Here is a 14,852-nt window from a genome sequence, read left to right on the forward strand (position 1 = left end):
ACGACCGCTTCCTTCCCTCCTCCTTGTCTATCCCTTCCAATCTTCCCATCCCGCCGCTAGTCGCCTGTTCAGCATAGCAGGTGAGACCGCCTGTGCGAGGTACTAGGCATCCTTCCCAGTTGTATCCCCGACCCAGATTCTGAAGCTCCAGGACACTGCCCTTGAGGTGGTAGAGGTGAGATCCCTCGCTGAGTCCGAGGGAAAAACCAACCCTGGAGTGTAAACAGATAAAGAAGAAGGAGAGGAGGAATAAGAAGTAGTAGAAGAAGAAGAAATATTTGTGCATCTGTCTTTAAGCACAGATCACAGTAAAATGAATGAGTAGCGTTGCCAACCATACGGTTTGAAGCGTACATTTAGAGTTTTCAACCCTCTGTGTACGGCGTACGGTTCGAAGGTCAAACCGTACTTGTTATATACGGTTCTGCGAAATTTTTAAATGAACATTTTTTATTATTTGAAATGTTCAGATTTTTTATGCAAAATTATTATTTCTCCTGTTTGAACATACCACATTTCCTGGACATGTATGACGTGATCTCCATTTCTCCAAGTTATTCCCAAGCTTCGAATGTTGTGATGCAACTTTGAGCTGGTTTCAGATCAACCAATGAAGAGCCTGAATATTCTGACACGTGGGAGTTTTCTGTCGCATACTGCTGCCGGGATTACCCTACTTCAAACTTGATCAATTCGTAGCCGTACGTTTGTTCGCAGTCACACTCTTCAATGAGCCCACACCGAACTCCGCCAATCGTTACTTACCACTATGATGTGTGGTATAACATCAAACAAGTAACAATGCCGGCGTGCAGTTGTAAATCTTATGGATAACGTGATTTCGTCAAACTTATGAATAATATTGTGAGGTACATACAAATTATTTTGCGTGACAGTGCAATGCTTCAATTTCTTTTTGGTTAGCTTACGGTGTATTAAGTACATATTATTTTCTTTAATGTTTATTTTGAATGTTAACTAAGAAAATATGCGGTTAGCCTCTGATTTTGAAAACATAAAGCAGGTCATTTGACATCCAAAAAAAAGAAAAAAAACTTTGTATTAAAACACGCAGAAGGAAACAAATAACAGGCAGTCGTGAGAGAGTATAGACAGGATAGGACGTGCCAGCGTCCTCCTGATCCAACAGAAAGGGCAAAGTATACTTGTTTCATTTTCTTACTTCTAATAATAAGTTTCAGTTAAAGTATTCCTATTTGATATTATTGCTACTTGCTATTATTCCATGCATTCTACTGAATTTTAGTGTATTTGGTGCTACTTGCTTTACGTCGCACCGACACAGATAGGTCTTATGGCGATGATGGGACAGGAAAAGGCTAGGAGTGGGAAGGAAGCGGCCGTGACCTTAATTAAGGTATAGCCCCAGCATTTGCCTGGTGTGAAAATGGGAAACCACGGAAAACCATTTTCAGGGCTGCCGACAGTGGGGTTCGAACCTACTATCTCCCGAATACTGGATACTGGCCGCACTTAAGCGACTGCAGCTATCGAGCTCGGTAATGTATTTGGGTGAATCGTAGTACTGTTCTGTTTTACAATAAAGAATACAGTTTATTTTGAATTTATGTTTAGTTTTTCACTTTTCGGAATTTTGCAACGCTATGTGTGCGTCTCATTTATGACAGTGACAGTATGGAAGCTGTTGAGGCATGGGAGGTGCTGAGTAATGACATTTGGCGTACGGCCAGTGCATCTGTATGTCATGAAAGCTGTTAATCGTAAGACCATCCGGGCTAAAATAGCAGTCTCTGACGCGGTGAGGAAAGCAACGGAAAACTAACCCACTTCTAATTATGCTTTATTCACCTAATTCAGGCGCTGTCGGCGGATTTAGTGGTTTTCCTATAATTGCATAACTTTTGGTGGTACTGTTCGAGTATTCAACCAGCCTCCGGGCTCAGTCAGGTGATGCATTCTATTTAATGAACGTAGGTTTTCGTGGTTCATTCTTATTTATTAAATTTATTATTAAATAAATATTATTAAATAAATAAATAGTCCTCCTCTGTGGTGTACTGGTTAGTGTGATTAACTGCCACCCCCGGAGGCCCGGGATCGATTCCCGGCACTGCCACGAAGTTTGAAAAGTGGTACGAGGATTGGAACGGGATCCATTCAGTTTCGGGAGATCAGGTGAATAGAGAGTTGTTCGATTCACACCTTAGGCATCCTAGAATTAGTTTTCCGTAGTTATCCACTTCTTCTCCAGGCAAATGCCGGGATGGTACCCTAACTTAAGGCCATAGCCGCTTCATTCCCTCTTCCTTATCTATCTCTCCCGATATGTCCATCCTTCCACAAGGCCGCTGTTCAGTATAGCAGATGAGGCTGCCTGGGTGAGGTACTGGTCCTCATCCCGAGATGTATCACCGACCCAAAAGTGTCACGCTCCAGAACACGGCATTGAGGTGGTAGAAGTGGGATCCCTTGCTGAGTCCGAGGGAAAAATCAACTTTGGAAAATAAACGGATAAATAAATAACTAAATAAATAAAATATTGCATTATTAAGACAAAAAACAAACGCCTCTTGAATCACTTGGCGTCTATAAAGTTTCATGTGGTTGTGGTCGCTTATATATTACATGACAAAAAGGCTTGTTAGCACCAGGTTGAAAGAACACATCAGGTCAGTTAAGAATGTCACTACTTCATCCTTCACAGAAAATGCTATAAACTAAGCCATAGAGATAGAGCTGCGCCCATATAACTTCAGGAGGGAAGATGGCTTCAAGTTATCAAATGCCAGGAGATTTGTACTTCAGAAATACATACGTAACACCATCATGGCACAGCGCGACGCACTCCAGAAACTGACGGCAGAGGGTGATGATTCAGTAACTTCCTTACCAGCACAGCGGGACGATCCCTGAGTCCAGTTATTAGGGGGCCGTGGATAATGTTGCCCTGACTTCCATGTTCCTTGAAGAATTTCTATGTTCACTGTCAGCAGCCAGTAAAACTCAGCAGACAGATCGGCTGTTTTGTTTTTTGTTAGACCCATTAATATGAAGTGGCTATAATCCAGATATAATATTTATTCATGTTTAATAGATAAATTGTATTGTTTAATGGGAAAAATAATTTCTTTCCAGCCTTATGATTATGATTATATAGGAAAGCCAAGCATACCTTCTTCTCTACCTCTTTCTCCCACTCCTTATTAAACCGACCCAAACCACCTCCTCCATCTCATTTTCAATGTCATCAATTAATTCACTAATTCCTACGTTTATTAAAACCACTATACTCCCTGTATTCCTAGCCCTCATCCCCCTTTTTTTGTTTTATTCTTGACTACAAACCCTCTCGACGTTAATACGTTCTCTATTTCTAACCACGTCTCTAACAGGGCCACACTATCCAAACTCTCTACTAATTTTATCACTTCTTCGTTCCCCATCTTAATTAATAAGCATTCAATATTTACAAAACCTATCTTTCAATCCAGTTATACGGGTCCCTCACCTGCCTCTCCCCTTAATCTCTTATTTTACCCCCCTCTGCCATATTGCTTAATTTACTTTTTGTTATTATTGCCCTCTCCCTTTCCACTTCCATTCCATACTTTTTAGACATTTTTAGGACACTCTCTAACCGTCCTTTCCTTCTGACCTTTATTTTTATTTCCCCACAGATCTTTCAAACTCAAATTTCTTCCTATAGCCAATACCTCGCTTCTTTTACTTTCTTCTCGTTCTTTCTCTCCTCTTCCACGTACCTGCACGCTGCCGCCAACACTCGCCGATTCATCAGTTTCCCCTGCCACTTGCTACTGTTTTTCAGCCTTAAGCATGTCACATATCAGATTTTTCTGGATGTTTCGAGAATGGTTGATACAGGCTTAAAGTACCTTGTATTCACACAGCTAGAGAACGGTCAAGGAACAACAATATTAATAATATTTTTTCTCTTGACTCTTTTACCAGAACTTGACAATAGCGTGATAAATGCCTACAGCTTATTTCACTGCTACGTATCTTCACTATACTCATGAAAGTCAGGCTCGTCGTCATTCCCTAAAATTTCTAAAGTGTAATCTTCCTTCATGTTTCCTTTACACTTCTGTCCACCCGTCTCAGAAGCCAGCTGTGGAGGAAAAACAAAAGGCACATAATTATCGTCAAACTACGGTAAGAAGATTTATGAATCGTCCGTAGTCTTTACAGATCATGTGATGAACAACGAGCAAGTGGCTGTGAAGTTTGGGTCACGTACTTTCAGCTTGTATTCGGAAGATAGTGGGTTCGAATCACACTATCGGCAACCGTAAATTTAGTTTTTCGTGGTTTCCCATTTTCACACCTGGCAGATGCTGAGGATTTACCTTAATTAAGGCCACGGTCGCTTCCTTCCCGCTCCGAGCCCTTTCCCATCCCACCGTCGCCATAAGACCTCTCTGTGTCGATGCGACTTAGAATGTGAGACTGAACTCTGAAGTGAAGAAGAACGCATTGCTTGAAATACGAGTTACCTCGAGCATAAGATGGAACAGGTTTAGAGTAATAGAATAATAAATAAAAACTCCCTTGGCTACATAGGAGGAGAAAAGGAATGGGACAGGGAAGATGACAGGAACTCAAAACAGGTGTGGCAATAGCTGTCTAATAAGGGATTTAGCTGTTTAGAATAACTCTATATTTATGTTCAAATATTTTAGTAATCGCATGTCCTGGAGACGTTAAATAAATAAATAAAATCATCTCCCACGCAACGATCCGAAAATGTCCTCGGACACCCGGGCACAAAAAGCCATCTGTTAAAAAAACAAATGTATAAAGTTTTACTGGGCGGAATCGGGGTGACGATGGATATGGCTGTATCACCTGCAGAAAGCTCCTTCGGCCTCAGTCTCGAGGTTGGTGGTTTATATCCGAACATGGAGTGACGAGGATCGTTTTCTTGCCTGTTCTTCTCAACTTATCCTACTTTATTTCGTCCTACGTCTGCGCATCACATAGTAACGTTTTTTTTTTTTTTTTTTTTTTTTTTTTTTTTTTTTTTTTTTTTTTTTTACAGCGGTTGGTGTGAAGGATTCTGTTTCGTTTAGAACAATATCAACTTTTCTTGCCTGAGTGGAATTTTGCCAGATGGATGCATAATATTCAGCAGTAGAGAAATACAAAGCAAGAGTTGATGTGCGGAGAACGCTTGGCTTTACTCCCCACGTACTCCTAGTACTGTACCAGTAAATTTCCAGATGATGATGTTCCGGGCACACACTTTAAGTTTTCTGTCTTCGCAGTGGGCTTTGATATATAGGGTGCGGTCTAATTTTATTACCTGATCGCTGGATTGGAAGAGGAGGTCCTATTTCATGGCCAGCGAGGTCACCTGACCTGAATCCCCTTGATTATTTCCTATGGGGATATCTAATGTCACTTGTGTATGAGACCCCACTGAATACGGAGATGGAATTAGTTGCCAGAATTGCAGCTGCTTATGATGTGATTCGAAACACACCAGGGATATTTGTCAGGATTGTGTCAGAATCTTGTTCGCCGGTGTCATGCTTGCATTGAGGTTGATGGCCGCCAGTTTCAGCACATTTTGTAAGATACAGTGCAAATGGTACGTATTACGTATTTAATCTGTTCACACGCCGGAGTTGGTTTTCTTCCGGACTCAGAGAGGGATCGCATCCTTACTGCCTCAAGCACAGTGTCCTGGAGCGTAAGACATTTGGTCGGGGTACAATTGGGGAGGAAGACCAGTATCTCGCCCAAGTGACCTCACACTCTATGCTGAACAAGATTCTTGTAGGGGATGGGAAGATTTGAAGGGGTATGGAAGAAAGAGAGAAGGAAGCAGCCGTGGCCTTAAGGTTTTATTCGCTATTTGCTTTACCGCGTACCGACACAGATAGGTCTTATGGCGATGATGGGATAGGAAAGGCTTAGGAATGGGAAGAAAGCGGCCGTGGCCTTCACTAAGGTACAGCCCCAGCATTTGCCTGGTGTGAAAATGGGAAACCACGGAAAACCATCTTCAGGGCTGCCGACAGTGGGGTTCGAACCCACAATCTCCCGGATGCAAGCTCACAGCTGTGCGCCCCTAACCGCACGTCTAACTCGCCCGGTGGCCTTAAGTTAGGTACCATCCCAGCATTTGTCTCGAGAAGTGGGAAACGATGGAAAACGACTTGGAAGATGGGTGAGGTGGAAATCGGAGCCCCTCTTTTCAGTTGATCTCCAGAGGTTGAGTATATCCCGTTCCAGTCCTTGTACCACTTTTCAAATTTTTGGCAGAGCCGGGAGTGAAACCCGTGCCACCGGGGGTGGCAGCTATTCACACTGTCCGTTACAAGACAGGGATATGCATATATACAAGAGTGAAAATTAGATTTTCTGTATTATTTGTTATGTGAGTGGTCTCCGTGGCTCAGGCGGCAGGGCGCCTGCCTCTCACCGCTGGGTTCCGTGGTTCCGGTCACTGCATGTGAGATTTGTGCTGGACAAAGCGGAGCCGGTACAGGTTTTTCTCCAGGTACGCCAGTCTTCCCTGTCATCTTTTTTTCCAGCAACACTCTCCAGTATCATTTCATCTGCCAGTCATTAATCATTGTCCCACAGGAGAACGACAGTCTTCAGCAGCCGGCACAATTCCTATCCTCGCCGCTAGATGGGGCTTCATTAATCCATTTCTGACCCAATCAAATGACTGTAAACAGGCCGTAATTTTTTTTTTTTTTTTTTTTTTGCTATGTGAATTTTTCAGATACAAGTAATACTTCCACAAATATTTAGTTTGTAAAAAAAAAGTAAAATGGCGAATATCTCCGTAGTTGTTTTTTGCGCCAAAAAATCACACGAAACATACAATATGGGAAATTATTTTATACAAAATTATTGTGTATAGTTCTTCGATATATTTAATAATGAATGAATTCGACATTTTATGTTTAGGTCCTCTTAATATTCCTACGAATTGTGTACTAATCAAATAATACAGTATATGAGGCAAATAGTACAATAGTATTATAGGTCACATATACAACATGCTGGGAATGAGAGTATGAATACGCCTAGGGTGCAAGGAATTTAAAAAAATGGATTCATGAAAGCAAAATAGATGCTATCTGCGTCGTGCGCAATAATGCAAATTGTAAAAATAATAAGTTGAGCCTCTATGGACTGCGTCATAACAATCCACTTCATTGTCTAGATGTTGTTTTCCTCTCGGCTTTGACATCCTCCCAAGTACAATATTTCTTGAGCCCATCAGCCACAGCACCTTCTTGTGTCTTTAGCGTTTTGATTCCATCTTAAAGGTTTGGTACCTATTTACCATCTGTCTAAATTTGACCCTGTCATTTACTTTACCGATCACTCTCAGATGCTTTTCATATTCCTGGAGCCACCTCCGTCTTGCTGACTTGGTTTGATGAAATCTTTTTGTAAGCCGACCTGATATCCTGATAATGTGTCCATAAAAGAGCAGCCTTTTTTTGTTAATCGATGGTGCGATTGGTTCTCTCTTTGCTACACCTGTTCATCACATATCATTCGTACCTGCCCAGCGAAGCATCTATTACCTCAGATCTTCCTTCATATCCTGCGTACCCTTTTTTACAGTTGGTTGATTTGTCCGTGTCTACTCAAGGTCAAGGTTCCTGATGCATAAAATCTCTCCGTTTCAACAACTGTGTAGAAGGGCCCGAACTTGGTTCCTATATTTATTGTCCTCTTGTTATACGTGTTCTTCGTGAGATGATATGCGCGGTCTAACTTTCGTATCCTGACGTTAATAGCTCCTTCTTCAAACCCATTCCGCTGGATCACCTCCCGAGCTATGTGAAATGTTTGACACGTGTTATTATTATTCACGTTGTTTGCTATTTGCTTTATGTCGCATCGACACAGATGGGTTTTATGGCGACGATGGGACAGGAAAGGCCTAGGAGTGTTAAGGATGCAGTCGTGGCCTTAAAGGTACATTTGCCCGGAGTAAATGAAATGTCGTATGGCTTTTAGTGCCGGGATATCCCAGGACGGGTTCGGCTCGCCAGGTGCAGGTCTTTCTATTTGACACCCGTAGGTGACCTGCGCGTCGTGATGAGGATGAAATGATGACGAAGACAACACATACACCCAGCCCCCGTGCCATTGGAATTAAACAATTAAGGTTATAATCCCCGACCCGGCCGGGAATCGAACCCGGGGCCCTCTGAACCGAAGGCCAGTACGCTGACCGTTCAGACAACGAGTCGATTTGCCCGGAGTGAGAATGGGAAACCACGGAAAACCATTTTCAGGGCTGCCGACAGTGGGGTCGAACCCACTTTCTCCCGGATGCAAGCTCACAGCTGCACGTCCCTAACCACACGGCCAACTCGCCCGGTATTATTATTATTATTATTACTATTATTATTATTATTATTATTATTATTATTATTATTATTATTATTATTGCTGTATGACTTAATTTGCAATTAAACCTCAAGTGACTGATGATTTTTAGAGTAGACTGTTGGAATAATGACGTTGCTTCACAACACCGAAGGAGTCCAGCTCTATGCTAACCTTTTTTCCAAGGACTACGGCTTCGATTCCTGCCCTAGTTAGGGATTTTAACTTTCATTAGTTAATTCCTATTGCCTGGGTGTTTGTGCCGTGTTCAGCAGAAACAGCTGAAAAGAGGCCCATGTCGACACTGGAAAGTATGGCTTCCTTCGTAACTACATGGAATATGCAATGCCATGCGCTTATTCTGTTTCTTCACCAATTGTACGAAGCACGCAACAAATATTAGCTCTGTGATATTCAAGGTGTATGTGAGCTAGTTAGATTACCACTGACGGATTCGAAAACTGATTTTCTTTAAAGGTACCGTATCTCTTATCAAGTTCTCGAGGCATTTAAGAAAAATGTTCTGACCGGAATTTCTAACCATCCGATAAGGAAATTGCTTTATCGCACACCGGGTCGACTGTTGCAGAGTAGACTTCGACTTACAAGTGGCCACTGTTGCTCCAACAGCTCAGCATTCCGTCCGACCAACCAAGCAGAGGAAGGGTGGCCATGGCTCTACAGTGGCTGTACACCTCTGTACGCAGGAAATGGAGAGGGACTGTCCTGAGAATGGTTTCGGTGATTTTCCATTCTCCTCCACTAAGGAGAATGCCGGGACAGTTCCAAGTTTAAGCCGCGGCCGCCAGCCCTCTTACCGTCTCCGAGCATCTTCTTCACCGTAACAAATCTCCTGCCGTGAGAGACGGCGTCACTGTTTAAGAGGCCCGCCTCCCCCTTCAGGGGAGGAATGAAAACAATTTTGTGGTGGTCGTACAGCGTACCTGACCAGCATGAGGTTTGAGGTTTGTTTAAACGAAACAGATATAAAAGGATACGAAATTTGAGACTTCTGCGCTTACTGTACAGTTGAAGAAAATGTTCTTCTTCTTCTTCCTCTTTTTCTCGATTATTCGGGGTCGGCACTTTGTTTTACGACCGGATGTATTCCCTGATGCCGAACCTATGTGGAGGGGTGTGTTTCCCTGTTGCATGTTTGTGTGATTGTAGTGTGATGTGTTATATGTGCATTAATATGTGTACTAAGACGATCTCAAACGCCCAGTCCCCGAGCTAAAGGATTTAACAAGACAAGATTAAATTCTCCAACCGTGTGTAAACTCATGGGCACTACTCTGAGAATTTAGCCGAGGTGTTGAACAAAATGGTCTGCTTCATTATATATCTTGAATATTGTACTGCTTCAGTTCTATGAAATTGCTATACAATGGTGTAATGTCACACGATCCAAATGTTGCTATATATATTAACATTTAAGTGTATTCCTCTATCTTCCAGGTATGCAGTGAGGAATGTCGGCTGAAGCTGTTATGTGAAGTGACCGCTGAACCAGAGAAATATTTCCCAGTGGGGGAGATCTTCAAGAGCCAGCTGGCGTAAGTAACATTTGATTACTGTGAAACTCAGTGGTGGATTTATAGAATAGGTACGAAGCTAGGGGTAGTAGCTAGAATGTGTTGTATATTACTGTTTGTTAATAACATTAAGGTTCTTAAACACTACTAAAGGTTGGGCCCAACGCGAGACGAGCTGCTATTGATTAACGAAATGACGTCACAGTTAGGAGCAAAGCAGCCGAGCCCAGAGCGCGCAAATCAGTAGGAATCTCATACCAGCAAACATTACAGTTTCTCAGAACTAATTGCAGACCAGACATAACGATCACTGCTGTTATAAAATTGAAAGAGAGTACAGCATAGTAAGTTTTCATTATTTCTATTAAGAATAAGGCGTAAATGTAACGTGACAGCACACTAACCAACGCTTGAAATTTATTAGCATTTCCAAGTTCCTCTATTTAGTTTGAGGAAGGTTACGCTCTCTCAAATTTCTAAACATAAATATTTACAGGTATTAAATGTTTTTAATATTAAATCTTGACATCAGGACTTCCGCAATGGAACTACCGAAGGTGAAGTAAGGTATTTTGGTGATACGGGTAATTTGGTGATATTGTTTTAAACGAATGCCAGCACAAAACCTGTTCCATTTTTGAGCTCGTCTGTTGTCAGCTGGGTGTTTTGGGTTTTTCCTTTGTCCCGCGCTCGGGTAAAATCCTTGGACCCTTTCACTTACTGAGGTATGTAACTTTGCAACACTCAGCTTTAGTGATTTGGCAAGTGCAGACATATTAAAAGCTGTGTGCTATTCAAGTGAAATAAACTGTGAAAATATATCGTTTGTTTTAGTTAGTATTGGTGTCAAACTGTTCCTAAGAAAGTGCGTTATTTTATGCGTTGAGAGAAAAGTTGAATACCATAGTCGTTTTCGGCACAAACCTTAAGATAATATCGAAATATTTAAGCCTTTTCTACTCAGCTGATGGTAACTCACAATCATATTATTTTCTATTTCCAGCTTGGTTCTTTGAATGTCTGAAGAAATGAGAATTTTGTATACATTTCAGTTGTAGGTAGTGTAAATTAACAAATGTCATCATCATTTTCATAAGATAGACTATCACCAAATTAACTTACGGTAAAATGCCCAAAAAACAACAACATGAAACGAAAGCCTGGACAAGTTGATAATCCTTATGTGTATAAGCAGTAACACAGTGCAGACTTAGTGGAGGATGCTAGATTAGTGACTGAAGGTAAAATGACATTGTGCCAAGCCTCATAATTCAAAGGTGTTCCGTGGTCGTCTCTCAAACGATGGCTCCAAAACAGTGAAGAAAATTGCAGAAGGTATCTTACCCAAACTTGGATTACATGCGGAATCATCCCAACGATAAACCAAACCAGTTTAATTTCCGTTCATTGTTCAAACCTGCATTTATTTCAAGTTTCTCCCATGCCAACATAACATGTGGATCTAGAAAGGCTGGAATAATGCTTTTTAACCAAAATGTGATCTCTTCTGTAGCTATTGCTTTGTCTCTCATAATTAAGAGACCTTGCTCAGAAAGAAGCGAATCTGCAGACTCAAATTCCAATGTTGAGCACTTCCTTCAGCTTCCCAATGAACCAAGACGTGAAATACTCACAAAAAGCAGAAGAGACTCTTTTGCGAAGTACCAAACCCCTCCCGAGCAGCGTCATTAAGAGGAAAAAAGACCTAGCAGGGTTGATGTTGACTTACTGATTCCTGGACCTTCAGGTGTAAAGTTAGATGATGACTGGATATGTGTCATATGCAAAAAATCGTATTATAATATTTCAAAACTCAAAACTGGGGCAAAGTTGATTCAATGCCACTTTTGTAGACACACTATGCCTGAAGATTGGCCAATCGCAAGCTACCGATGACGCCATAATCGTGTATATGTGTCACGTGTGTTGTGAAGACTCATCACAAGATGAAAACTCCTGTGAACTGTAGTTATACAACTCTTGAAAGTACAAAAGTGTTCTAAAATAACTATCACCAAATTACCTTGCTACTATCACCAAATTACCTATATGTATCACCAAATAACCTGACTCAATTGAATTACACAAAATCATGTAGGAGTTCAAGATACAGTAATTGTAGGAAAGCATTCATGATCAAAACCTATAGCTAATATTCTGTTCTATATGATACATGAAATTTAAAAGAAATAAATCATGTATTTTCCCGCTTTAAGTTGCTATAATCTAAAATTAACACCAAATTACTTTACCCTACTGACTCACTTCCGCAGATATCAAGTTTAAAGCTTGACACATATTATAACAGCAGCAGAAGTAAGTTCATATTCGAAATTATGCATAGTTATTTCTTCTTTTTAAAATTAAAGAATCAGAAAGAACAGGATAAGCACTTAATTAGAACACAGTCCTACCTGACAGATTAAATGTCATGAAGTGGTTGCTTTTGAAGATGAAATCGACTGTCGTATCTTTCGCCGATGAGCTGCTATGGATTTTTCAGTTCTTGCCTGAATGTTCATTCGTCGTATGCGTATACATGTTCCCGTTCTAAAACTATTAATGTGACATCACTTCAGTCACACATTTTGTCGCGTCACACAAATCTTCGGATGACTCTCAGCGGTAAGACATATTAATGTCGAAAATAATTTGTAATATTCTATTATCCAATGTTACTCACTCCTTTTTAGAGAAAATTCCGAATATTCCAAATATCAACTACCAAGTGATTAACTTTGGGCGCTGCGATTTATTCATTGCATAACTATACATTTGTAATTATTAATATCATTACTATTTTATTCTACCAGACAATTATTATTTCCCTAATAGTGTTCAACATGCACAAAGAGATAAACGATGCATGTACAATACAATATAAATAAATTTATACTTAGAATGGTTCATGACGATGATCGAGTACACATATGTGCTCTACAGCTGTTGATAACGCTGACCGTGTGTCATTTGTGACCTATTCCAGTAGACAATTCATTATCTGCCCTGATAGTTTTTAAACTGCACAAATACCAGTCGAGTTGGCCGTGCAATTAGGGACGCGCAGCTGTGAGTTTGCATCCGGGAGATAGTGGGTTCCAACCCCACTGTCGGCAGCCCTGAAAATGATTTTCCGTGGTTTCCCATTTTCACACCAGAAAAATGGTGGAGCTATCCCTTAATTGAGGCTAGGTCCGCATCCTTCCCACTCCTAGGCCTTTCGTATCCCACCGTCGCCATAAGACATATCTGTGTCGGTGCGATGTAAAGCAAATTCAAAAAAAAAGTGCACTAATAATAAAGGAAACGTGGAATATTTAAATAGGCTTATCATTCATACTCTGAAGTAATATTCAGCAGTGGTGTATGGCAATGGTGTTCGAGTGGGACACCGACTCACGAACGAAGTCACAATCAAACTAGGCGTGAGGCAAGGCTGAATTCTGACCCCGCTCCGGTTCAATCTGTACTCAGCAATCTGCTTCAGGGAGGCTCTTCTTGATATGGATCAAATATGCTGACGACACTGCCCTTATCGTCAACCTGTAGCAGGTTATGTCGAAAGTGGTTGAAGCATGTGAAAACCTTGGTCTAAATTTGAACACCAAGAAGATCAAATAAGACTGTAAGCAATGGCCCCGTCGTGGATCCAGGCCTATATGTCGACGAAGTACAGAGGGTCTAAAAGGTGATATACAAAGGCAGGGTCCTCAAAGAGCAATGGGAACATTCCCAACAAATAAAGTGTTGCATTGAGAAGGCCAGGGCAGCATTTACAAGCCTCCGTCATGAGCTCTGCAGCGGAGGACTACCATTACAGTTTCCAGCCAGGACCGCACGATGCTATAGTGGTGTACGGAATGGAGTCCTTAACTATGGCGAAAGTCACCAGGAAAAGATTAGAAGCATTTGAAATGTGGTTCTACCTCCGCATGCTTCCTATCAGCTGGGTGTACAGAATACGGAATGAGGAGAAATTGACCAGGGTGAGTAAAGAAACTGAAACATTGAAATACACCGAGGCCAGAAATAATGGGAAAATAAAGAATAACAACAAATACTTAAGTCAATGTTCTAGTTCTAAAAGAGCGTCAAAAATGAAATATTACCGGGCGGGTTGGCTGTGCGGTTAGGAGTGCGCAGCTGTGAGCTCGCATCCAGGAGATAATGGGTTCGAACCCCACTGTTGGCAGTCCTGAAGATGGTTTTCCGTGGTTTCCTCTTTTTCATACGAGGCAAATGCTGGGGCTGTACCTTAATTAAGGCCACGGCCGCTTCCTTCCTATTCCTAGGCCTTTCCTGTCCAATCGTCGCCATATGAGCTATCTTTGTCGATGCGACGTAAAGCAACTAGCAAAAAAAATGAAAGATTGCATAGAAGAGCTCGATTTGACTATAAAATGTCACAGTTCGAGTACTATAACCTACGGAGGAAGGCCGTAAGGAAAATTCTTAATGGAGGAGATAATACTAGACTAGGAATTTCTTTAGAAGAAATATAAATACTAGTCTATCAAATTACCCTCGGGATAATGTCTTTCAATAAAACGTGTGATGCGATGTTACCCAGCAACCGTGCAGGCTGTGGTGTGAAGTATTGATGAATCCCATAACATGCAGATCCACGACCTGTGCAGCTCTCAAGGTACTGTTGCTAGGTAACATCGCGTCACTCATTTTGCTACATGACACTATTTTTACACGAATTTTCAGATGATCCCTCCCCCACTTTAAAACATATTTATTTCAAAAGAACTTTGTATGACTGTTATGATCAAGAAGCTCTCCTACTTCGTCCATAATGCGAGGCACCCGGAAACTTACAAATCAAATAATTATACAAGGGAGGATAGAGAGAAAGAGAGGTCCTGGGAGACCACGCACATTTTTTGAGGCGGTGTTTCACACGAACAAAAGAACTGTGACAGCCAGAGTGAACGCCAACAT

The 14,852-nt window shown here is 41.4% G+C and overlaps 1 protein-coding gene across 1 annotated transcript in view; it reads left to right on the top strand.

Annotated features, from left to right (window-relative positions):
* The window catches only part of LOC136877093 (uncharacterized), a 901,324-nt gene that overhangs the window by 711,346 nt on the left and 175,126 nt on the right, over positions 1-14,852 (top strand). Inside the window, exon 4 of the mRNA XM_068228539.1 lies at positions 9,829-9,926. Coding sequence (XP_068084640.1) covers positions 9,829-9,926 — 98 coding nt within the window. The remainder of the gene's footprint in view (positions 1-9,828; positions 9,927-14,852) is intronic.

The sequence above is a fragment of the Anabrus simplex genome, chromosome 7 (assembly GCF_040414725.1).
Source record: "Anabrus simplex isolate iqAnaSimp1 chromosome 7, ASM4041472v1, whole genome shotgun sequence".
Classification (NCBI taxonomy): Eukaryota; Metazoa; Arthropoda; class Insecta; order Orthoptera; family Tettigoniidae; genus Anabrus; species Anabrus simplex.